Source organism: Rana temporaria, chromosome 1 (assembly GCF_905171775.1).
Source record: "Rana temporaria chromosome 1, aRanTem1.1, whole genome shotgun sequence".
NCBI classification, from domain to species: Eukaryota; Metazoa; Chordata; class Amphibia; order Anura; family Ranidae; genus Rana; species Rana temporaria.
The window spans coordinates 562,493,300-562,519,518 of NC_053489.1; the positions used below are offsets into that span (position 1 = coordinate 562,493,300).

Here is a 26,219-nt window from a genome sequence, read left to right on the forward strand (position 1 = left end):
CACATGCTGATACAGGGGATTTCTCCTAAACTGTTCACAATTGGGGGTTATTTACAAAAGGCAAATCCACTTTGCACTACAAGTGCAAAGTGCACGTGAAATTGCACTGGAAGTGCAGTCACTGTAGATCTGAGGGGAAGATCTGAAATGAGGGGAAGCTCTGCTGATTTTATTATCCAATCATGTGCAAGCTAAAATGCTGTTTTTTTATTTTCCTTGCATGTCCCCCTCAGATCTACAGTGACTGCACTTCCATGTGCACTTTGCGATTGTAGGTTGCACTTGTAGTACAAAGTGGATTTGCCTTTAGTAAATGACCCCCAATGTTTCTTTTTATCTTTCGGCTAAGCAATGTTGTTGATAAACATTGCCCAGCTGCTTTTTGCCAGCTTCAATCACCGGGACTTTGGTTACACTTCAGCTGACAAGAGGGGAACCCCACCGACAGCTGAAAGAGTCATCGATTAAGGACGCGGCAGCCCCACTCCATAACAACTAATAATTGCCGTTTTTTCCTACATTTCAGCTGTCAGTGGGGGAATCTCACTGTCAGCTGAAAGAACCGAGTCTGATATTATCGGTTTCAGGTACCAGAGAATTTGCACAAGTACCGATACTCATTCAAATGCTTAATATCGCCACCAATAACGGTATCAGTATTAGTAGGGTGCAACCCTACTTTGAATATTTCTTTCCTGGTGCCTCCATGGCAGCATACCACTGGTCATGGCTCCGCCCCCGACCGACCCACAGGACCACATAACTCTCTTATAAAAAGAGTTGACCCCCCCTCACCAGGTATTCTTTTTTCTGTCCTCATCCCCGCAGGATCGTGTGTCAGCTCTACCTCACCAACCAATGGTGTGACCGTTGCAGGTTCATGCTCTCCTGCAGGACGGAGTCCTATCACTTGGGTTGCTAAAGGCACCAGATAAGTACAGGAGCCCTTTTTTTCTGTGGATCTTTTTTTGGCTATGTTGCTTGTACCTCCAGGAGCATGTTTTCTCCTCGTCAGGTGATTCGGGCTGACTGTCCTAGGCACCTTTATTTATGTATTTATTTTTCCCAGTATTACCTTACAGGTTGTGTGGACATGGTCCGGTCGTCTGGCGCTCCCCACTCCCCGTCTCCGTATCGCGGGAGGGGGTGAAAGGGGACGCGCAGGGATGGTGTTCAGACGCCAGCTTCCTCCACGAGTTGTGGGCACTTCGCTCGCGTCACATGTCACAGGCTTGTCATCTCGGTGGGCGGAGTCGCGTCTGCACGGCCGCGCATGCGCACTGCGCCGCCGGCGGCCATCTTGCTACTCCCAAGTACTTAAAAACAGCCTGTGACTCTCATTTGAGTGCAGACTGACTAGGAGACAACATCTCATTTTCTCTACTCTCCTGATTGCTCCTGCTGTGGTGTTGCTATGGATCCCTGCCAAGGTAGATTACTTGCATTTTTTTTTCCATACCAAAAAAAAAAAAATAAGAAAGGAGTTGGAAGCATAAATCTGATACTTCTTTTTATATATATATTATACCTTTGGATATACTTATGTTTATTATCTTTTGAGGGATTTTTTCTTGGTATGTGTGTGATCTCTATTGGTCAGAGGGTCTCATAGTAATTTCTAAAAAATTCTCCCTAGCTGTCCTGGACATAGTCATGCCGCTACAAAAAGATCCTCAACAATCCACTAGGTAAGGGCTGCTACAGATAGGTGAGTTTGGGTATAAAGAGCACTACAACAGACGTACAACAGCCATCTTTTATGATTTTGTCTCCGCAGCCCGCAACGAGACTCATCTCATAGATCTTCCCACGACAGAGGCTCGGGGGGCCATAGAAGCTCAGGTCATCCTCATACTGCAAGCCGTAACTCTAGTAGTCATCAGAGTTCTTCCTACCACCCCTCCAAACCAAAAGGGGATGATTGTTGGGTCTGTGGTAAAAGGGCCCTGCCAGGGAAGTTGGCCTGTGGTCAGTGTCGTTTGGAAGCTACAGTAAAAAAGGCAAGACTCCCCAAACTCTATTAAGGATTTGATCAAGGAATCAATTAGGGAGTTGACCTCAACTCAGGCTATTCCCTCCCCCCCTTCCACTGACCAGGAGGTCGCCGGACCATCCACCCCATACCATGGGGAAAGTATTTCGGAGGATGAACCTGTCCCAAATGAGGAGGATTTCTCAACATTTGACTTTCGCCTAGTGGAGCCTTTTGTAATGGCAGTCAAAGACGCCATCCAGTGGGAAGAGGATTGCCCTGAACCCCCGTCTCCAAAACAAAGAAGTATTTTCCTCATTTGACAAAAAGAGTTTCTAGTTTCCCTCTTATGGAAGAGATTTAAGGGGTCATCCTAGGGGAATGGCAAAAGGTTGATAAAAGGCCGGTCGCCTTTAACCGGCTCCAAAAATTATATCCTCTGGCCGAGTCAGATGCTAAGCTCTTCGACTCTGTTCCAGCTGTAGATGCTTCAGTCATGAGACTGGCAAAAAACACGACCCTGCCTCTAGAGGACTCAGTGTCTTTTAAGGATGCCTTGGATCGGAGGATTGACACAGACCTTAAAAAAGTGTACCAGGCAACAGGAGGGGCCTGCAAACCAGCAGTAGCCCTATCTTCCATTTCCAGGGCCACCAGAGTTTGGTCTGACAACATCGAGACAGCTCTTAGAGCAGGCATAGACACCGAAGAGGTTATCAAGGCTTTGGATGAGCTAAAACTGGCGTCAGATTTTATGGCAGAAGCAGCTATAGATGTCCTAAGATGTGCTTCCAGGGCCATGCTGTATTCTATCACAGGCAGAAGGGCCCTGTGGCTGAAACCGTGGGCAGCGGATCCATCTTCAAAACAATCATGGTGTTGCATTCCATACGACGGAAAATCGCTGTTTGGGGAAAGAATGGATTCGGCAATTTCCAGGGTCACCGGTGGAAAGAGTGGTTTAATTCCCCAAGATAGAAGTAGAAGGAAAAGATTCGCTCCCAGACCAGGAGTCCAACAGAGGGGAAGGGACTCAAGATTCTACCGTCCAGGGAGAGAATACAGAAGAGGCTGGAAAGGGTCTCAGGCCTCCTTCCTTAAACTAGGGAAGCAGAAGCCCACAACTAACATTGGGGATACCCAGAAGTCTTTTTGACTCCCCTACCACCCAGACCGGCCTAGTGGGAGCAAGACTCAAATCCTATGCGCAGGTTTGGGTGGAGGGGTGCACCGATCAATTGGCAGTGTCTACCATCCTCCGAGGCCATTTTTGGAGATTCAAGACCCGACCCCCACCATTTTCTTTTCAGGATACCAAAATCCCGGCCTCCAAGGAAAAAAGGGAAGTTTTGTTTCAGTATATCCAAATTCTCCTCCAGCAGGGGGCAGTTTTGCCCGTGCCAGCATCAGAGGCAAGGTCGGGGTTCTATTCTCCCGTCTTTTTAGTTCCCAAGAAGACGGGAGGATGGAGACCCGTATTGGATCTAAAAAAGTTAAACAAACATATCAGGCTGGAACACTTCAAGATGGAGTCTCTAAACACAGTAATCTTATCAGTCCAACCAGGGGACTGGATGGTCTCTATAGACCTCCAAGATGCGTATCTGCATATTCCAATACACAGCCAATTTCAGCATTTCCTGCGGTTCAAAGTAGGCGATTTGTACCTGCAGTTCCAATGCCTCCCGTTTGGAATCTCGTCCGCACCCAGAACTTTCACGAAGGTGTTAGGAGCCGTTCTAGCCCCCCTCCGGGAAAGGGGAATTCGAGTACTATACTATCTGGACGATATCCTGATTTTGTCTCAGCACGAAGACACCTTGAGGGAGCACATTCAAGTAGTACTGGATACCCTGTCCAGGTTTGGCTGGCTGATCAACATGGCAAAAAGCCAACTAACACCATCACAAAAGATGACTTATTTGGGGGCCCTATTCAATACCCCAGAGAGAGCGGTCTCTCTGCCGCTCGAGAAGATCCCAGTCTTGATCCAAAAGGTAAAACGGTCAATGGGATCCCACAGCATGTCGGCTACAGACTGTCTGAGTCTCATAGGCTCTCTGGCTTCATGCATCCCAATGATAAAATGGGCCAGATGGCAACTGCGAGAATTCCAATTAGGTTTCCTGGCACAATGGGAGAAGAAACATCTCAAACAGAGAATAGTCATTACCTCTTCAATGAAGTCCAGCCTTTGGTGGTGGACAAGGCCTTCCAACCAACTAGTCCCTCGGGCCAGTTACTTGGACTGTCCTTACCTCAGACGCCAGTCAGATCGGTTGGGGAGCACATATCCAAGACAAGCTGATTCAAGGGAAGTGGCCATTCAATGCGGAGGGAGTGATATCCAACATCCTAGAACTAAGGGCGGCATGGATGGCTCTTCGGCATCTAGCCCCTCTCCTCAAAGACAAGCCTGTCCTTCTCCAGATGGACAATCGGGCAGCAGTAGCCTACGTTCAGAACCAGGGAGGTACACACAGCAGGTCCCTATTCAGCGAAGTGACTCCGATAATCTCTTGGGCGGAAAAGAATCTGGGGGACCTTCGGGCATCCTATATTCCGGGGCCCGAGAACCATCTAGCCGATCACCTTTCAAGGTCATTCTGCAGCAACAACGAATGGTCCCTACACCAGAGGGCCTTCAACGAAATCTGCCAACAGTGGGGGACTCCCCAAATAGATCTTTTTGCTTCTCCCCTCAACACGAAAACTCCTCTATTTTTCTCGAGGACACCTTATCCGACTTCAGCAGGTACGGACGCCCTGATACAACCTTGGACATTCCAGTTGGGGTATGCCTTTCCCCCAACTCCATTAATCTTGAGATTTCTACAACCTCCTCATTTCAAAGGCCCGCAGACCCAGTGCCGGGATGGGCACCTTTTAATGTAAGTGGCCACTTGGCCCTTGTTTTGTTTTATCATTTTTTATTAAAACCGGTTACACTATGGAGTTTTTCTGCTTTTTATTCCATTTCTGAGAAAACTGAGAGAAGATTTGCCTGTGTCAACCACTGGAGGACGCATATATGTTTGCAGACATTCACAACTGCACAAGCGTGTTTGACTTTCTTTTTAGTTAAAGGAGTCAAAGCGCTGTGGTAAGCGCATATATATTACTCACTTTTGGGTGTCGTTTTGCGAAAACTGGTGGAAGGATTTTGAAGCACTGCAGTTAATGAGAAGATTGCATGTTTATCTTCTAGTCCATTGCAAGATTCACTCCGTTATTTATCTAAGTGGTTCACTACTACTACAGAAATTTATGGACATTATTTATATCACTGGAGAATTATTTTTTCTTGATACAAGGTTTTGGGAGCACATCACTTCTCTATATAGTGGTTCTCTTGTGAATCTATTTCTTTCATCACTGATCCAACTGGGTCTTTGCTATTTAGCTTTGATTGCTAGTTGTTGTTCATTTAATTAATATCACATGATTTTGTAATTGCTATCACTTTGACTAATTATCCTAATAGCGCCCCCTACCTACCACACAGATTTCTACAACGCCTGACAAAGGAAGATGTTTCCATCCTGGCGATCATTCCATATTGGCCAAGGACGCCGTGGTTCCCACTCTTGGTCAGTCTATCGTTATGCAGTCCGCTTCCTCTACCATGCAGGAGCAACCTGCTGTCTCAGGGCAACTTCCTTCACCCCCATCCAGAGATCCTGAGCTTGAGGGCCTGGAAATTGAAAGGAGGAGGCTGGGGAACTTAGGGTGTTCACACAAGGTCATTCAAACCCTATTACATGCAAGGAAATCTTCCACAAACGCCACTTATTACAGAATATGGAAGAAGTTGGTGGCCTTGGCGGAATCCAGCCAATTCAACCCGTTATGTCCAGAAGTCCATAATGTTCTATTATTTCTACAGTCAGGAGTAGATCTAGGCCTGGGCCTCAGCACCTTAAAAGTCCAAATATCTGCCATCTCAGCTCTAACGGATATCAGGTGGGCCCACAATCCGTTGGTAGACCGATTCCTGAAGGCGGTTCTTAGGCTACGCCCACCTAGAAAATCCCTATACCCCAAATGGGATCTAACAGTAGTGCTAGAAGCCCTGGCACGTTCACCTTTCGCTCCTACAGAGGAGTGCTCATTGGAAGACATTACTGGGAAGACGGCCTTTTTAATTGCCATCACATCAGGGCGTAGGGTGTCGGAAATCCAAGCCCTAGGAGCCCAGGAGCCTTATGTCACCTTCTTTCCGGACAGGGTGGTCTTACAGCCCATTCATCAGTTCATCCCCAAGGTACCTTCAATGTTCCATCTTAATCAAGAATGGGTTCTTCCAACGTTTAATGAGGAACAAGCATCTTCAAGTTTACACGAGCTAGATGTAGCCAGATCCTTAAAATACTATCTTAAGTTAACCCAGAAGTTCCGGAAAGATCAACGTCTCTTTGTCATTCCCAAAGGAACAAGGAAAGGGAAAGCAGCCTCCAAAACAACAGTGGCAAGCTGGATTGTTAAGCTCATTCAAAGAACCTACCGGGCTAGTGGTCTTCCTATTCCCCAAGCGGTGAATGCTCATTCAACAAGAGGAGTCGCCTCGTCCTGGGCAGCGTTGGCACGGGTCTCCCCGGAGACAATTTGCAAGGCAGCAAGCTGGTCTTCCTTCAGCACCTTTATGGCACACTAAAGCCTAGATCCAGCAGTTCTTACCTCCCGAGACTTTGGGAAGAGGATGCTGGAATGTTCTACTTTATAGTTCATTAAAAATATTTTTGAGCAGTACCCTCCCTGTAAGCGAGTTATTTGACCAGTGGTATGCTGCCATGGAGGCACCAGGAAAACGGAAAATTGAATACTTACCTTCCTGTAATTTTCCTTTCCTGGTGCCTACCCATGGCAGCATACGCCCACCCTTATGGACTGCTCTGCGAGCTGAGGTCTAGTTACAAAGAATACCTGGTGAGGGGGGGTCAACTCTTTTTATAAGAGAGTTACGTGGTCCTGTGGGTCGGTCGGGGGCGGAGCCATGACCAGTGGTATGCTGCCATGGGTAGGCACCAGGAATGGAAATTTACAGGAAGGTAAATATTCAATTTTACGTTTTATGAAAACAGCAACATGCAAATAAATGATCCTTTTCTAAATTTGGGACCCGTTCACATTCAAATGCCATGCGGGAAACTTGTATTCCATGCCAGCTTCCAGCACCACATTCCTTTGCGATCAGCAGTGGGTGTCAGTGCAAAGTTAATGATATCCTAAACGCAGTTCGTAACAGCAGTGCGTTTGACAGCACCAGATCTCACAGTACAAAAAATACAATGCGATCTGGTTGCAGTGCGTTTCCACAAATAGTGAACGCACCGGACCCCTACTGCGAGCCGCATCCATCGGAGGTATCAATCTAGCCTAAACTTCTTCTGCTCTTGTACAACTACAAAGTTGCGCCGACTTTGGAGTGCAACTTTGGTGCAACTTTGATGCAAATTTGATACAACTTTGGATGGGTGCAACTTGGATACGACTTTGGCTTAGACCAGTGATAATTGACAACTGTTGCACACAAGTTGCATTGTACAACATTCAGGATGGAGTCAGACAATGAGAAGCATTTAAAGCATTTGTTACCCCAACACCTCATATTCCTGTAATGTGCCTGTGTACCATGTACTTGTATGGGAAAGTATCCTGTTCTCTTTGTATTGCTTCCTTTCTGTGAAATCCCCAGTGTTCCTGTTAGTCCCATTGCTTTCCTATTAAAGCGAAGGTTCACCCAAATAACATTTATATAAGACCAAATTCTTTATACTACCAGCATGTACAGTCGGCACTTTTTTTTTATAGGCTGTACATACCTTATAATCTATATTTGCAATCCGGCTTCCGGGTACTTCTCCCGCGGGAGTAGGCGTTTCCAAGCTGAGCCGCAATGTAATCTGGGCGTTCGTAGGCCGTGTAGAGCTGACTTGCCCCTTTACATGTTCGGCTCCTTTCGGAAACTCCGTGAGGCGCCTACGCAATACGGGGGGCGGGGCCTTATCCGCCGGGGGGGAACATTTTCTGACAGACATCAATCATCTGGGCGAATGCCCAGATTACATTGTGGCTCAGCTTGGAAACGCCTACTCCCGCGGGAGAAGGACCCGGAAGCCGGATTGCAAATATAGATTATAAGGTAAGTACAGCCTAAAAAAAAAAAAAAGGGCCGACTGTACATGCTGGTAGTATAAAGAATTTGGTCTTATATAAATGTTATTTGGGTGAACCTCCGCTTTAAAGGTTGACCACATTAACCTCCTTAGCGGTAATCCCGAGTCTGGCTCGGGTTGAACTTTTCATACCATTGCAGGATACAGGGGGAAGTTACTTACCTTGTCCCTGGATCCTGCGATGTGTCCCCGCTGTGTGTGTGGGCTCCTCCGCTGTGTCTCCTCGCTCGATCCACAGTGCCGCCGAGCTCCGTTCCCTGCGACGTTACGACGCATGGGGACGGAGTTCGGTGCCAAATTCCAAAAGTGAAAAACACAATACACATACAGTATACTGTAATCTTACAGATTACAGTACTGTATGAAATAAATACAAACCCTTTTGTCCCTAGTGGTCTGCCCAGTGTTCTGCATGCACTTTTATAAAAACATTTTTTTCTGCCTGGAAACTGGAGATTGTCCATAGCAACCAAAGAGTGTCCCTTTACATCAAAAGTGGTTTTAGAGCAGCTAGAAAACAGTGATAATAAATTCGAATCACTTGCAGAATTGAGCGATAGCGATTTGTGGGGAAATTCGTCATCAAACAATTAAAAGTAATGACAGCGACAATTCTGCAACTGAGCAAATTTCAGTGTTTTTGATTTGATTACATTATTGAATAATTTTTATTATAATTACATTCGTATTTGTTATAATTATTTATTATATTATAATTTATGATTTTGTGTTTCAAACTTTATCATACCCGGGATGTCTACTAGACTCTTGTTTGGACAGATTTAAGTGAGTTATTCCTAAGAATTACAGGCCTACAATATAACGCCAAATGTCCATGCAAACAATTGTACCGCTTTTGGTACAAAATTCCAGACCTAATCATACCGCTAGGGAGGTTAAGCAGGAAAACACAGCATGGTGAGTTCTCTAGCTATGCTGGGAACTTAGGGCCAGATTCACGTAGCGCAGCGTAACGTAACCGATTTAGGTTACACCGCCGCAAATTTTCTGTCTAAGTGCCCGATCCACAAAGCACTTACCTGGAAATTTGCGGCGGTGTATCCTAAATCCGTCCGGCGCAAGGCGGGCCAATTCAAATGGGGCGGGTACCATTTAAATTAGGCGCGCTCCCGCGCCGGACGTACTGCGCATGCTCCCAACGCAAATTTCCAGACGTGCTTTGCGCGAAATTACGACGCGCCGACGTTTTGTGAATCGCGACGTGAAAAAAAGACTTGCGCCGGGGAAAAACATTTTTTTTTTACAAATTCAAAAGCGACGCGGGAAAGACAGGTATACTTTTACATGGTGTAGTAATTTTACACTTTGTAAAAGGTGCCCTATCTTTGCGACGGCAAACTAACACTTGTGGCGACGTAACAACGGGAAAAAGTTTCGTGGATCGCCGTAACTGCTAATTTGCATACCCGACGCTGGTTTACGACGCAAACTCCCCCCAGCGGCGGCCGCGGTACTGCATCCTAAGATCCGACAGTGTAAAACTATTACACCTGTCGGATCTTAGTGATATCTATGCGTAACTTATTCTATGAATCAGTCGCATAGATAGAAACAGGGATACGACGGTGTATCAGCAGATACGCCGTCGTATCCCTTTTGTGAATCTGGCCCTTAATGTGCTGTCCTCTAATAATCAGATTTGTCCTGACAGGTCCCCACTGCACAGCCATTCACTGGGAAAACTCAGTGCTGCTGCTCCTCCTCCCCCCAGCTCTTATGCAGTTGAGAACAGAGGTATTTATAATGTTTTTTTTATATCTATACACAAAATGTTTTGCCATTGATTTCTATAACTGAATGGGTTGTTTTACATACACTTTATTATTGCAATGCATTTTCCAGCATGTTGGATTTGTTCAGAGGAAGTATGTTGATCCACGCAAAGGGTAATAAATAATTGTAAATGTTACACTTATGCCCCGTACACACAATCTGTTTTTTCCGACGGAATTCCGCTCAAGCTTGGCTTGCATACACACAGTCACACAAAAGTTCTCTGAACTTTCGTCCGTCAAGAACGCGGTGATGTATAACACTACGACAAGCCGAGAGAATTAGGTTCAATGCTTCCGAGCATGCGCCAAATTGTTTCTGCGCATGCATCGGAATTTTTGCACGTTGAAATTGCTACAGATGAAAAATGGCTGAAATTCCTACAGCAAAAGTCCAAAAGAGCATTCACACGGTCGGAATTTCCATTCAAAAGTTCACATCTGACTTTTGCTGTCGGAAAATTTGATTGTGTGAACGGGGCATTACAGCTCGTTTGGCTGTACTTCTGTGACCCGTTTTCAGCCTCAGTGTTTGGGTCAAAGGGTCAGGGTCAGTATATAATTAGTGTCAGTGTGTTTTAGGTAGGACAAAAAAAAAAGAAGCAAATTGCGCACTATTGTTTCTGGACTGTACTATTGCTACAAACAACTGACATACACATATATGGTATCGCTGCGAGCGTCAAAATCAGGAGAATTTTGTTTTGGGTTTTCTTTGGTGGTAGGTAATGATAATAACAAGAAATATACAGATACATTTAAATTGGTTTGTTTTTCTTTTGATAATAAAAAATAAATAAAAATCAAGATATCCCCAACCATTTACTACCAAATAAAAGGCCATTTGTCCTGAAAAAAAACAAGGTAATCCACCTGGATGCACAACGTAGTTGTGATGCTATGTACAGTTTTAGCAACATATGTAAAAATTGCAAAATTGTTCTTAGGCATTATGCTTGAGGTGATTGTAATCTTATTAAGAGGTGTTTTATCATTGGGTGTGAAGGGGTTAACCAAGTGTGTAATTGATGAGGTTTTGCTTATTTTCACCCAATTTGTTCTTAAAATGCTTATACAACTTAGACAGAGTGCTTTTAAAAAAAAAAAAAAAACTTTTATTTTGCATATACAACAAAATAGTAGACACACTGATCTGAAATCACAAACGTAAAAAAATAAAAAGAACATACTATTTCTAAAGCAGGAATTGCAGTCTTAGGGCACCAAAGTATGTGCCGGAGTCATGCAGAAATGCCATAGTGCAGAACATTTTAGTAAACTTTGAAGGACTACCAAAGTATTATACGAATCTACTGGATTTATATATTTTCAAACTTACAGAAATGATACCAGACATAGTAAAGCAGTGTATATTATAAAGCAGTCCAATCTAGTGACTTTGTCATTGACAAGCCTACGGCATTGTCACTTTCTACATTTGCTGACGTTCAGATGTATTTAATTGAAGTTGTATGGTATTTTTGTTTGCAGCTGGGTACGCACTATGAGAATAAGGCACGATCGTTTGATTTGCGTATAGTGTACCCAACTTTCTACGTCAAAATTAATGGGCTCAAGTTGCACCGCACTGAATCGCATGTGACTTGGATCAGAAATGCGGTGCGGTTCCTGTGCAATTCACATGCTGTTTATAGTGTAAACGGAGCCTAAATAAAATATAGAAACAGCTACTTTGTGTAATACAAACAATCTAAAGGGGTTTTTCGTTTTTGGATACCTTTTGGTTTCTTATTATTGCAGGACTTGTTTTTGCACTATTGACTTTTATCACCAATGTAAGATAGCAAGTTATCCTGTCCAGTAAGCTGCATTTTATTTTTCACAATGTGGCTTAAACTCCCATTAGTTATGTAAACTATGTATCTTTATTAAATTTCATAAATTGTGGATTGGATTCCTAACAAGCTAAATTATATTTAATGTGGTAGGTGCTTTGTGCAAATGCAGCTATTTCATTTTTAAAGCTGGTAACAGTGCAGTGACTTTTTTTAACTGAAAAATGATAAATTCCAAACGATATAATAGGTTGTACCCTATGGCTGAGATAATTTTTGGAAACATTGCGTTTGCAAAGTTGCTGCAGCTAAATACAACCAGCTGTTTGGAAATCGTTTTACTTCGCCTAAGTCAAATCCCCAATTTGTCTGGTTTTGTTTGTGGATTTATTTTAAATGATCTCCTCCCCAGGGATTTCTGTTTTTGCATTACTGAACCTCCATTTTTATATCATCTGAAAGCACATTTACTAATAAATTCCATGTTCAATCCTAAAATATGAAGGGCGGCTTACACTTAAGCCTTGTGTGTTAAACTAACTGCAATTTAAGCCTTTGGGTAGAGAGTGACGGCGTCATATCCTTCTGGTGGTCTCATCCGGGCTCTTGCATGGCCTTCACAGTACAGTTGGCCCTCCACAAAGAAATATCCTTTCTGTTTCAAGTTTAGGTTGCAGTCTGCACATACAAAGCAGTCAGGGTGACGGAACTTGTCCCGGGCCTTCACCACAGTGCCTCTGTGTTAGGAAATAAAAGAAGAAAAACAATCCATGAAATGAGTTTGCCTCACTGTGCAATTTTTATTTAATTTTGTTATTCTTTTTATTGAGTTTTATATTTGAAGATACAAAACAGAGCCTATTGGGCATACCCAGGCTTAGCATGTAACATTGCAATAAAACAAACGGTATAAAAAATAAAACAGTAGTGGTAGTGCCGCTAATAGCACTGAAACAAAACAACATACTGTTGGTATATTTTAGGTATCAGCCATACAGGGATAGCATTAAGCAAAATTAACGAAGATTGAAGTTTGCAGGCGTTATTGCGCCAAGCGCTCCGGCTTCACTGCCCGGTTTCCTACGGCGCATGCGCGAGTCAAGCTGCGCCTGCCGATTGGCTCCCGCTGTGTACTGGGAGCTGAGTGTTCCCAGCACACAACGGGACTGGACGTAATGCCCGCAGTCTGCCCGAGACTGTTGTGGCCGGAAGTGGGTGCAAATATCAGTCTTTAGACAGGTATCTGCACCCCCCTCCCCCCTGAAAGGTGTCAAATGTGACACCGGAGGGGGGGGAGGGTTCCGATCAGCGTGAGTTCCACTTTAGCGTGGAGCTCCGCTTTAAGTAAATAAATAAAATCTGCTCATCATAAACACCCCTGTCAGTGGTAAATGGTTTGTTTCATCCCTGTTACAGCTACATTTGCAGTAGAGCTTGGCAGGATCACCAGTAGAATATAAAGGGAAGAAGGAGCTTTGTCCAAAAGGGGAAGTCCTACTTAAGGCCCCTTTCATATGGGGCACACTCCGCCAGGAGTCCGCCTGCTCTGCTAGTAATCTGTCCACTGATCTCCCTCTCTACCTAATTTGGCATATCATTTTTTTTGGGGGGGGGGCACCTAATTTTGGCAGGCAAAGCTGGCCTAGGCAATCCGAGCGGAAGTTCTCCCCCTCCCCGCAGTCTTATGGGACATGTCACGGGTCCCAGAAGACTGGGGGACCATTCTCAAAGCACAGCATTGCTTGCGCAATGTGCAGTGTGCAGCCAGCTGTGAAGCCCTAAGCTGTCACAGCCGGGTGTCCACACTTCTGATGCTGGTGCTGGGAACCCACAGGCTAGTGAAGAACTAGCCCGGGCGAGGAAGATGCCTAATCCATGGACAGGTAAGTATCCTATTATGAAAAGTCAGCAGGTACAGGATTTTTTTGTTACAGAGTGGAGAACCGCTTTTAAAAAGAAAACTAATGCAGCTATTACTTCTAAGAATTGGTAAGCTGCAGTATATTAAATATTTGCTTTTGGGTTTAATATGGCTTTAACCACTTACCACCAAATCTGGTATGTCATTTGACCTCAAGTGATTGAACCGGGATGATGCCACTCGATTGCTATTAAAAGCAGTGGCAGGGGACATCCTCCGCCTTCCGTGGCACTCCCGAGCTACCAGCCACTACATCCGCTGGCTGGCCGGAGAACCATACAAAGCTGGAATCGGCTTTGATCGGGTCTCCACTACGGTAACTTGGAAGCGGTGACATGACATCACTTCTGGTTTACCTGGCTGTCAATGGCGCCAGTTCTTGAAAATCAAAGTATTCAGAGACACAGATCTTGGCATTTTGAATGCTTTCAAGTGCAAAGGAGGGATTTGGGGTCTTATTGACCCCAGATCCTTCCATAAAGAGTACCTGTCACGTGCCTATTGCTGTCACAAGGATGTTTATATTCTTTGTGACAGCAATAAAAGTGATAATTTTTTTTTAAAAGAAATTAATATAAAAAAAAGTAAAGTGCCTCCATTCCCCCTGTGATAGCATGCAACGAGTGGCATTAAGGTAGAGCTGTGACATGAGAGAAAAACCAAAAAAATGTTTTTAACAGGCTTTGTGCATGAGAACATTTACATAGAACTAAACATGAAAAAGAAAGGGTAACCTTAAAGACATCAATACGTGTCAGAAACCAAGCAAAATAAAAATAGATGTGAGCTTTCCCTGTACTTACACTATTCCATTTCCACATCTGTCACACAGTGGAACTTTCTGCACAGCTGCACCTCCTGTGTTGGGCTTTGTGACCGGAGCTCGAACGCTTCTTGTTACTGAATTACGGTCTAAAACAAAAGTAAATGTCCTGATCAGCGATGCTTTTTATTTCTATTAGGGATGTCCCGATACCGATCATTTCCCCGGGTACTTGTACTCTGGGAAATGCTCCGATGCTTCACCCGATACCTGGGCAGTCAGGGTGATCGGTGCTTTTCAGCTGCTTTAGGTAAAGTTATACAGCGGTGATCGGTGCTTGTAACTCCCCCCAAAGCCGCACCGATCACCGCTGACTGTCTCTGTGTCCTCCTCCGTGCTGCTCTCCCCCCTCAATGTCCTCCTCCACCCACTCGACCTGTTAGGATGGAGAGCGGAGGTAGGAGCCGCTAAATCCTACCTTTTCTGAATGAACAGTCACATAACTGAGCATTGTAATCTGTGTTTACGATGCTTCAGTTTATGAATGGAGAGGAGCTTCTGTCCATTCATTTTAGCTGGGGCTGCAGAGAAAGGGACTGAGGAATCTGTGTCCTTAGTCCCTTTCTCTGTCTCAATGGGTAGATATCAGGGGTCTGTTAAGACCCATGATATCTCACCAAAGACCCCCCAACAGGGCTGATAAAAAAAAGAAAAAAAATTGCAATAAATAAAAAAAAATGAATAAAAAATTAAATAAAAATGTAAAATAAAAAACACACTGACAATCCACTCCCCCCCACCACCCCCTAAAAAAAGAAGAGAACGCTGTAAAAAAATAAATAAAATACTGCCACTGTCACGTGACATTAAAAAAAAGTATCGGTATTGGCGAGTACTTGAAAAAAAGCATTGGTACTTGTACTCGGTCTCAAAAAAGTGGTATCGAGACAACCCTAATTTCTATATATTTCATACCTGGCAGTGAAATCTAAGTTTAGGTGTGTAATGTGTAGTAACTGTGGGCCAGATCCTCAAAAGGGATACGACGGTGTAATTGCTGTTACGCCGTCGTATCCCTGTTTCTAACTATGGAACTGATCCACAGAATCAGTTTTCCATAGTTAGGCAGAAGATCCGGCATGTGTAAGGGACTTACACTGCCGGATCTTAGGATGCAGTACCGCATCCGCCGCTGGGGGCATTTCGTGTCGAAATGCCGCCTCGGGTATGCAAATTAGCACTTACGGAGATCCACAAAGCTTTTCAGCTTCGTTTTTTCTCCGTAAGTTTTAGTTTGCAAACGCAAAATTAGGGCTGCTTTTACAAAGTGTAAACTGTTTACACCTTGTAAAAACAGACCCTTCTGTCCAGCGACGCGATTTTTTTTTTGTTTTGAATTTTTTTTTTTGCGACGTATCTTTTTTTTTCGACACAACTTTATTGACCCGTCGCAATCCACAAAGCTCGGCGTAACGTAATTTCGCAATATGCACGTCGGAAAAATGACGTCACGAGCATGCGCAGTACGGCCGGCGCGGGAGCGCGCCTAATTTAAATGGGAATCGCCCCCATGAAAATAGGAACGCCTTGCGCCGGCGGAATTTAAGTTACACAGCCAAAAATTTCTAGGTAAGTGCTTTGTGGATCGGGTAGAAATTTTAAGGCAGTGTAACTTAAATGGGGAAAAATTAAGTTACGCCGGATCTTTGTGGATTACCCCCTGTATTCCTGTTAAAAGGCATGCATCTATAACTTACAAGGCCAATTAAAGTAGTGGCCCTAATGAATAAAATAGACGTACTAACCAGCATCATCATCAACCATGTCTTGCAGTACCCTGAAAGAGCCGGACTGCTTGGGCCTGCTTTCGTGTTCTGTGTCATCATGAAGGTAACGATATACATCTGACTGAGGCACAGAGGTAGGTACTGGATCACTGAACAATAAGAAAATGCAATTATCACTAACTGTTTTTGATATTTAGGAAGTGCAGTCAGCATCTCTGCTGAAAAAACTGCTGAGAAAAAGGAAGATTTCCTTTTCAAAATGAACAGCCTATTTGCTTTTAATAAATGAACCCCATAGACTTGTGCAGCACTATCTAGCAAAAAACAAATTAAAACATACAATATCATGTGCAAGTATAATTAAAATTGGAAATAGAAGTAAGATATTTTTTTTTTAAATAACACATTAGCATTTTTTTTACAGTTAAGCACATTGTCATTGATGATCTCAGTAAAGTGCACATCACTGTAGTTTTCCAGCTGAGCTTCTATGGATCCCCATATCCTGTGATTTTCTTGTATTCAAATGTTAACCCACCCTCTGGCTAAATGGCTTGACTCCCCCCTTCCACCTCCTGTGTTCATTATTAGCTAATGTGGCCATCAATGATAGGGGCGGGGCTAATACTGAAGTACAGGATGTGATATGGGCCCGGTTCAGGCTGTTGACCTGCGGAGTGAAGAATATTGGGGGATCCAGAGCACTTAACAGGGAACCTGCAGTGATGTTTACACACCTGAAGGCATCTGCATATGCATACCAGTGCCACTTTGCAACCTTTTTGGTGCTCTAATTCAATTTGAATTACATCAGCTCCTTTGGTATATCCAGGGACACCCGGTAACTATGTAATCATAACCTATTGACTTTTTTTTCTATGTTCTTTAAAGCCTTGTACACACCACCAAACACTACATAAAATTGACAGCTCCGGTCGGGTACATTGTACTAACAATTCAACGTTAGTATATCAATCTCCCCTGCTGTTCTTTTGTGTTCTGACAGGGGAGCGGCCTCCGCTAGAAAACTTCGGTCAGCGCTCTCAGCCATTAGCTGAGAGCGCTGATTGGGAGTTGGTTGACTGCTAGTTTTCCAGCATGTTCGTCTGACAGAAGCCAGCCAAACAATGGGATTGGAGGAGAAGCGGTTTAACCTTATGCTGCGTAGGTTTTTCACTGTCAGGGCAGTAAGAATGTGGAACTCTCTACCACAATTGGTGGTGTCATCGGGGAGTATTAATATTTTTAAAAGACTCTTGGACATGCATCTTAAAGAACACAATAAACAGGGATATGGGAAATGATTATCGACACTGACAGACACACTCCTACACAGGTTGAACTGGATGGACTATTGTCTTTTTTCAACCTTACCTACTGTAACCATGTAACAGCCGGCTTCTGTCAGACCGGCTGCCTTAGGACTCTTTCACATGGGCGATCCATCTGACAGACTCCACCTTGCTCAGTGGGGGATCGAACCGGTGATCCCCGCTGAGCAGGTGGATGACAGGTCTGTCTCTGCTCACTGTGCAGCGCTGGACCTGTCAAAGCCCCGCTCTCCTCTATGGGGAGATGGGATGAAAACGGACTGCTTGCCCGTTTTCATCCGATCCGCCAGATGGATGAAAAATAGTCACCATCCGTCTAGATTTCACGGACAAGATCGGATAACAGCGGATGTCAGCGGGCTTCATAGAGGTGAATGGAGTGTTCAATCAGGTCTGTCTGAAACACTGACAGGCGGACCTAATCAGAAAGCCTGTGGGAAAGTGGCCGAACGTCAGATGGTTTTTATTGAACCGGTTGATGGCGCCTGACATTGGGCCCGTGTGGCTTTCCATCCTTTCGCTGCCAGTGCAGTTTTTGCGTCTTTTCCACACGTTTAACAAATAATTTTTGTTCTGAAGATTGCATAAATCCCCCAAAATATTATATATTTTCTGAAAGTGGTCACCCTAGAGAATAAAATGGTTGTAGCTTCACATTTTTATGTTACACAATATTGGCACAAAGGTCTAAGAAATAAAAACTTTCAGTAAAAAATACATTGTAGTTAAGTTTAGGGCACACAAATGCAATAAATTGCCAATTTTTTTAACTAAAACATAAAAGATGAGGTGTCGAGTAAATAAATACCAAGGTTTAAAATTTCACATGCCCATAAAATGGCTACAAACTTCACTGTGCCCTATATTTTCCATAGGCAATGCTTTAAAATAGCCTACAGGTCAACAGTTTAGAGCTCATGTGTCAAACACAAGGCCATTTCATGTGGCTCTCGCACCCATTTTTTTTACAATTTTAAACTTTTTTTTTTGTCATGAGTTTTGGTGACTGGTTCTCTTTAATGAGAACCTCTAAAAGACCCCTGATGTCTCACCTGTCCTCCAATGAATTCAGAGTTCAGACTGCACTGCATTAGATAAAAGAGCCGAAAGATATGTTTTTTTCACGTGGCTTCCAGGTCAGCAAGAAGGAAAGGAGAGCAGATGCATGTCTGCTCATGTCCTTTCCCTCTACCCAGGAGCACCTGCCATGCCGGTCCTCAGGCGCGCCTGGAATTCAAAGCGGGGGTGGGGCCTTTACTGGGGGGGATACAAAGCAATCGGGTGGCGGCATAGACACCCGATTGCTTCCATCTGACCACCGGCAGTCAGCTTGTCAGATAAACACGCACCCACAGTATGGACCTAGCAGTAAATCGGTAAAAAAGGACCTGAATTGTGGAAGCTGTGGAGTCAGTATTGCTTGTGGGCTTTCTGCAGCTGACTTTTTTCCCCATTACAAACTTTAGGAAATACATTGTTTTCACAGTGCCAAGTGAACAACCTCCTGTGTTCACAATGCAGCAAGGCAACCACTCAGCACACGACCCAGAAGCTAGTGGAGAACACTGTAGTATTGGTACCTCCCACAGTGATTTCCAGCTTTCACAAGGGTTCCACAGGTACCACACATACATACTCACCTTGATCCAAGCTGAAGCAATTGGAGTTCCTTTTTAAATTATACCGATCAGGTAAGTACAAATGAACATCTAGTTACTGTCATATTCTGCATTCACACAAAAGATGGCTCTTAGGTTGAAAGCGTGTTCATCGAATGTATAATATTGCATTTTTGTGGGGTTACTCTTTTTCACCTCCAGTTTATAATTGAATTTATTAATTTAATTGAATAATTGAAATTAAATTATTCCTTATTTGTAGCATGCAGTTGTGTTTTTTTTAAAGAAAAAAATATGAATCAATACATTTGAAGCTAAAGATATTATGTACCTTATTGGTTTATCCCCTAGGATGGTGGACACCTGCCCTTGTAGGCTCTCAATAATATTGTCATCAGAATAGAGTTGCATCGGTGTATTAAACTGGGCATGAACAATCTTGACACCAGGGAGATCCATTTCCAAAGGAATGTTAGGTGCAATTCTAGAGGCAGCTTTGAGCTCACCAGGATCTATAGCGCCGACAGTGCTTGCTGTGGAAGGAGTGCTGCGTCCGCTGCCAGGATCAAAGCCTGAAGGTGTGCTGCATCCACTGTGACACAACACCAGTGAAAGAGGAGGGTGGGAATAGTGAAATAGAAAAGAGATGCAAGAGTTTCAGAGGGTTGGTCTACAAAATGCTCAGAGTGAATGTATGCAGTTATAGAGGGGAAAAATTAGATTTATGTACTAAGTAGATCATGCACTGATTAGATGAAGAGATCAAATGCCATGCAAGCAGGGAAGTAGGGTGTGGGTTAGGGGCAGTATTTTTATACTAAAAGCTAAATCTCATGATTTATAAAAATTGGGCTACGTCACTCTCATTGTTGTTCTGGTTCTGTTATCAACATTACTAAAAGCGTTTTTATTGGAGTGCGGCTGTCCAGACCTTCCCTCTTCTAATCTGTTATCAACCAGTTGGCCTCCAAAACATTTACCCCACTTCATGACCAGGCCACTTTTTGCGATACAGCACTGCGCTATTTTAACTAACAATTGCGTGGTCATGCAACACTGTACCCAAATAATATTTATGTAATTTCTTCCCCCACAAATAGAGATTTCTTTTGGTGGAATGATCGCCAACTTTGAAAAAGAAATGTTTTTCTTTCTACTAGAAAACACATCCAATAATAAAAAAAAAAATCTAATCGCTTCATAAATTTAGGCTAATATGTATTTGGTAAAAAAAAAAATCCCAATAAGCGTATATTGATTGGTTTACATTACAATGTCTAAAATCTATGGGATATATACTGGAATTTTTATTTATTTATTTATTTATTTATCATACTAGTAATGGCAACGATCAGCGACTAATAGCAGGACTGCAATATTGCGGTAGACAATCAGACACTAACTGACACTTTTGACACTTTGCGGTAACCAGCAACACTAATACAGTGATCAGTGCTACAAATATGCACTGTCATTGTACCAATGACACTGCCTGGGAAGGAGTTAAACATCACAGGCGATCAAAGGGTTACCTGTGTGCCTAACCAGTGTTTGTGTTTACTATGTGTTCTGCTCTTACTAGGGGAAGAGATGGATTTTAGTCTCTTCTTTGCAGGAACACAAAATCCACCCTTTCCCCCCTGTCAAAACTGAATTATACCTTGTTTACATAGGCAGAGATCCGTTCTGAGTCTCTACCCAACGATCGGCAGGTGCCAGCGGACGTCAAGTGCCCAGCACCCACAGATCTGCTTCTGCTGTGAATGATCACAGCAGAAGCAGCCTGCCTGATCTGGTGTCCTGTCGAGAAATGCCCTCTATCGAAAAATGCCTGGCCGGAACAGTGCATGTGCCGCGCATGCAAACTGACCCTCAGAACAGCTCAGTTTTCATCTGCTGTTGTCTCGCGTGGCCGAGGTACGTTCATGTAGCTGAGGGGGGCTACTTACATGAAGGGGGCGGATTTTTAAATCATGGGCAGTGCTGGGGGCGGAATCTTTATCTACTATTCTTTCTGGACGCTTGCGGGCCGTGTGTAGTCAATTGAAGGGTGGCTTTTTCTATATTAGATAAAGATTTATTTTGCAGTTTTGTTTGGCCATCAATAAAAATTACGCCCCCAACACTGCCCATCATTTAAATATCTGCCCCTTCATGTATTTATCCACCCCTCTAGTACATAAATGTGCCTCGGCCCCGCGACTCAACCGATGATCGTCAACTGGGCTTGATGCGGCACATGCGCAGTTCCACCCGGGCACTATTCGATAGCCGGGCACTTCTCGACAGAACACTGGCGCACAGCTGCAGCCCTGTATCAGTAAAACTGCTATAGGGCAGTCAGCAAGGGGTTAAAAGAAAGTGTCAGTACCTTCTATTAAGTTTAAAGGTATATTGTATGTTTTAATACAGTTTAAAGGTATATTATAACTAGGATTGTCCAGATGCCACATTTTTAAGACCGAGTACAAGTACCGATACTTTTTTAAAGGAGTTCTCTGACCTAAAACTTTTAACCCCCGCTGTGACCGGGACCGGAGAACGGGACGGCGATATCGGAACAACGGGGGATCGTAGGCAGGTAAGTGAAGGTTTATTTTGTATAGTTTTACAGCCCGGGCACAGCGGGGGTTAAAAGTTTTAGGTCAGAGAACTCCTTTAAGTACTCGCCTATACCGATTACCGATACTTGTTTTAATGTCATGTGACAGTGGCACATGTGTTCAGTATTTTTTTTTTTTTTACTAATTTTTTGTTATGTTTTTTTTTTTACACTGACTCTGTTCATTTGGAAAAGGTAGAACCCGGATTTAGCGGCTCTTACCTCCGCTCTCCATCCTGACAGATCGAGGATAGAGGGAGTGGAGGAGGACATTGAGGAGGACACAGAGCGCGGAGGGGGAGAGCAGCAGGAGGGGGACACGGATCGTGGACAGCAGCAGCACGGAGGGGGAGAAGGAGGGGGAGAGCAGCATGGAGGGGGACAACAAACCTGGAGGGGGAGAGCAGCAAAGAGGGGGACAACAAACCTAGAGGGGGAGAGCATTACAGAGGGGGACACGGAGCGCGGAGGGGAAGAGCAGCACAGAGGGGGACACGGAGCGCGGAGGGTAGCATCACGGAGGAGGACACGGGACACAAAGCGTGGAGGACAGCAGCAGCACGAAGGGGGATAAGGATACAGGGACAGTCAGCGATGATTGTGCGGCTTTGGGGGAGTTACAAGCACCGATCACCGTTGTATAAATTTCTCTAAAGCAGCTGAAAGGGGGGGGGGGGAAGCTGTCAGGCTTTATTGAGATATATACAGGCAGATTGGTGCATGTAACTCCCCCCACCACACCGATCATCCCTGACTGCTCAGGTATCGGGTGAAGCATCGGAGCATTTCCCCGAGTACAAGTACTCAGGGAAATGCTTGATAACCCTAATTATAACCCAACACATTTAAAAGCATAAGGCAGCTTAAATAATTTGTAACGTTATTTCTTTAGGTATTGTGGCCAGTGAGGGAATCACTGCATCAATGGATTCAAGAGAGGAGAGTTCGCTTTGGATGAACAAATTATAGGTCAGCTTAGAGTTATCAGTAAATTTACCTAGCCTGTGGCTCCTTGTTTAAATTCTCAGACCTAAAGTGACACTAAACTCTGGTTTAAAAAATCTAAATAAAGTATAAGTTCACTTGCAATGCAAATTTTTTTTTTTTGGGGCCCTGTAAAGCATTGCACCAGCAATCAGCAGATCACCAGTGCCATGCAGGTCTCCTGCAGATCTGTCAGTGTATCTATATTCCCGCACACCCCGTACAGGTAAGGAGATACACTGACAATAAGAATAAATGAACTACCACAGAGCGCCACAGCGCCATGGTAGTTCATTGAGAACTACAAGCCAACAGCCGCAAAGGATGTCTGGGTTTGTAGTTCCTTTATACACAGAGCCCTACACGGTCACGCTGATTTCAAAAAGTGACAGCTAGTACCTGGAACTTCTCCCATACTGCTGTCACAGGGAGGGGGCTGCAACATTGGGAATGGGTGGAACATGTTCTCAAAGGTGAATTTATCCTAAATAAATCCTTATCCTAAGTAAATGTTCTTAACTCCAAAAAAACAAAACGTTGCACCCAACCTCCTCCAAATCTCAAAATTCTATTTTTGCTGCCGATTCCACTTCCTGTTAGAGGGTGGCCTAGTTTGGCTACACTCTTGAGATAGACTAGGGACTGTGGCCTATGGGACTGGAGTTTGCATAGAGCAGTGCATATGACCGCAACTGCGTGCACTGCTTCCTTCAAACAAACACAAGTAAGGGGGGAAAAAAACAGTGAGAAACTGTTTCATAAAAAATAGATTGCAGGGCCATTAGGTAGTGAGTACTTTTTGGAGAGTAAGGAGATAGTTAATTGAAGGAGGAGTATTTGTTAAGTAAACAATCAGATGGCTTGTGTTTGTAACTTTCTGATATTGGTAACTTTTTATGTACACATTTTATTTTGATTGCTGTTTACATGCACACAACACACAGAACTAAAATCATTTTAACCTGCTTCTGCCTGGGAGTATAAAAGGCTTAGGCCTCACATTATGCTTGTGTTCAAAGTAGGCCAAATCCTGTAGGACAAAAAATGTTTGTTATGATTCAGCTAAGTAGGGGAAAAAAATGTTAACATCAACCAGTTATATGCGACGAAAAACAGTAAAATGATTACAAATAATTTGTAACAAAAATGTCTATGTATAGGTCTGTGTTTGTGTAACGTATGCTTACAGTATGTTTTCACTTAGGCTCCATTCACATTAGCGCATCTCCCAAAGTCTTTGCAACTTTGGAGTGACTTTTGATCCGACTTTACATTCCCTGGACCACAAAGTCGCACCAAAGTAGTGCAGGCACCTTTTTAAAGTCGCTTTGACTTTAAATTGCATCGATTTGAACATGTGCCATTAAGAAGAATGGGTTACGACTTGTCATGCGACTTTGATGTTCAAAGTCACATGACAATTCGCACAAGTGCGAAAGGAGCCCTAAAGAATGCTAAAGTTGAAAGATCTTTTTAAGTTTTGGATAGAGTGTGAAACAGATGGAAATAAACAGCAGTAGCTCCTAGTAACCTTGGTACCTGGGACACTAAAGAGGCTGAGCACTGCTGGCGCTGGCAGTCAATGTTAGGGTGTCTAGGCAAGAAAAGACGTAGGTACTGTGAAGGGCAAAAGCTGCCAGGGCCGTTCAGGAAAATGAAGCACCAGAAATATCACCAAAATTCTAATAACAACTGGTCCTTATTTTAACTCTGTTGGAATTAATTCTATTTGATATCGATGTCCCCTTTGAAGATATATTTTCTTGTCCTAGTGACTGTTACCAAAACAGGGGATTTTTCCCATGATAAATACAGTGAAAAAAAAAAGACAGTTTTTCAATAAAGTGGGGAAATATTAGGATCTCTGTCAGGATTTTATTGGTGTCTATGTTCCTACAGTATATGGGAAATTGCCCTGTGTTTTTCAAGCGATTTAGTGCTAAAAATAGCGCCTGTAAAGCATCTGAAAAAAGTCTCAGTTGCAATCTTAGCGGCCGAAAAGTGATGCAAAAAAGGCGGTAAAGCGATTTACCACTGATGCCCAGGCGCTGGCAGTGTGAAAGTGCCCTTAGGTTACTTTCAAACTGAGGTGCTTTACAGCCACAATAACGCTAAAAATAGCGCCTGCAAAGCACCTTGAAAGAGGAGAGCTCTCATTCCAATGTGAAAGCCAGAGGGATTGAAAACGGCCGAAAAGTGCCGCAAAACAGAGGGTAATGCAACACTAAAAATACTGCCGACGCCCCCAATCCCTCGGTGTGAAGGTAGCCTGACTATCTCAGTAACATTGGACACTGGCAGAGGAATGAAGGGGTGTCTTCCCAACAGAGAGCAACACAAATCAGACAGCCATTCTAATACTTCACCACTCTTTCCAAAAACTATAAAAAGAAAAGAAATGTTTTTTTTTGTCAGGAGTTATTTTTATTATCAGATTGCATTAATCACATACTGTAGGTATACTTCTCTGCCATGTGCTTTTTTCAGTTTTGACGAATAAATTAAAAATGTGTGATGCACAATTTTTTCAGTAGCACTGTTTTTATCTTAGCTTTTTGTATATACTAGACAAAAACAGCATTTGTTTTAAACACGATATATTTTTTGGTGACACGAGTTATCTATAAAATTACACCGTCAAATTTTCATGCAGAAAAAAGTGCTTGCTGACATGCATGTAAAATACTTACATTTCATCTGCATTAGGAATAAGACCCCTCATCTGTCCATGGAATGCATCTTTGATGTTGCCAGATGAATAGAGCCCAATTGGGGTATTATAGGAAGAACTCACTACCTGCTTTTTGTCACCAATGTTTGCTCCTGCTACAAATGGTTGTGCTCTTCGGTTATGAGCAGTGCCAATGGGTTTGAACTCCTGTATACATTTGGATAAAACACACCACACTGCAGTTCATGCAGATTAAACACACAAGCAAGCCACACACATTGTTCACACTGTACAGTGTCTGCTTACAAATACCAAATGTAACCTTACGGTTTTAAAGAATATCTAAACCACAATTTTTTTTTTTTTATATATAGCACAGGTTTTTAAGTCCTTCGATTTAGTGGCAGCATTTAAAATAAAAAATGCAAAAATCTGCACTTAGGCTAAAAATAAAGATAACTAATGGAAAGCTGCCTGCACAGTACTATTGATACCCAATACGACAGCCAATATATAGGAATTGTGCCGTGCTAACCACACATTATCCAGAAAATAAACAGTTAATGCCTCGTACATGGCCGGTTTTCCCGTTGGATAAAAAAACGATGGTTTTCCCGACAGAATTCATCTCAAGCCTGCCTTGCATACGTACTGTCACACAAAAGTCCGGTGAACTTTTGACTGCCAAGAACGCAGTGACGTAAAAGACTACGACGAGCCGACAAAATTAAGTTCTATGCTTCCGAACATGCGTCATGGTTTCCAAGCATGCGCATTTTTTTTCCCCGTCGGAAAAGCATACAG

General features: G+C 43.6%; 1 protein-coding gene across 2 annotated transcripts in view; it reads right to left on the reverse strand.

Moving 5' to 3' along the window:
* Positions 1 to 11,033: 11,033 nt before the first annotated feature.
* The window catches only part of PDLIM3 (PDZ and LIM domain 3), a 49,663-nt gene continuing 34,477 nt past the window's right edge, over positions 11,034 to 26,219 (reverse strand). The window contains exons 4-8 of one of the 2 annotated variants that reach the window (XM_040334224.1): positions 23,707 to 23,774; positions 19,490 to 19,750; positions 16,227 to 16,357; positions 14,462 to 14,570; positions 11,039 to 12,474 (exon numbers count right to left, since the gene is read on the reverse strand). In XM_040334224.1, coding sequence (XP_040190158.1) covers positions 12,285 to 12,474; positions 14,462 to 14,570; positions 16,227 to 16,357; positions 19,490 to 19,750; positions 23,707 to 23,774 — 759 coding nt within the window. In that variant the 3' untranslated portion in view covers positions 11,039 to 12,284. Of the gene's footprint in view, positions 12,475 to 14,461; positions 14,571 to 16,226; positions 16,358 to 19,489; positions 19,751 to 23,706; positions 23,775 to 25,434; positions 25,623 to 26,219 lie in introns of both variants that reach the window. The other variant, XM_040334233.1, reaches the window with a different exon arrangement.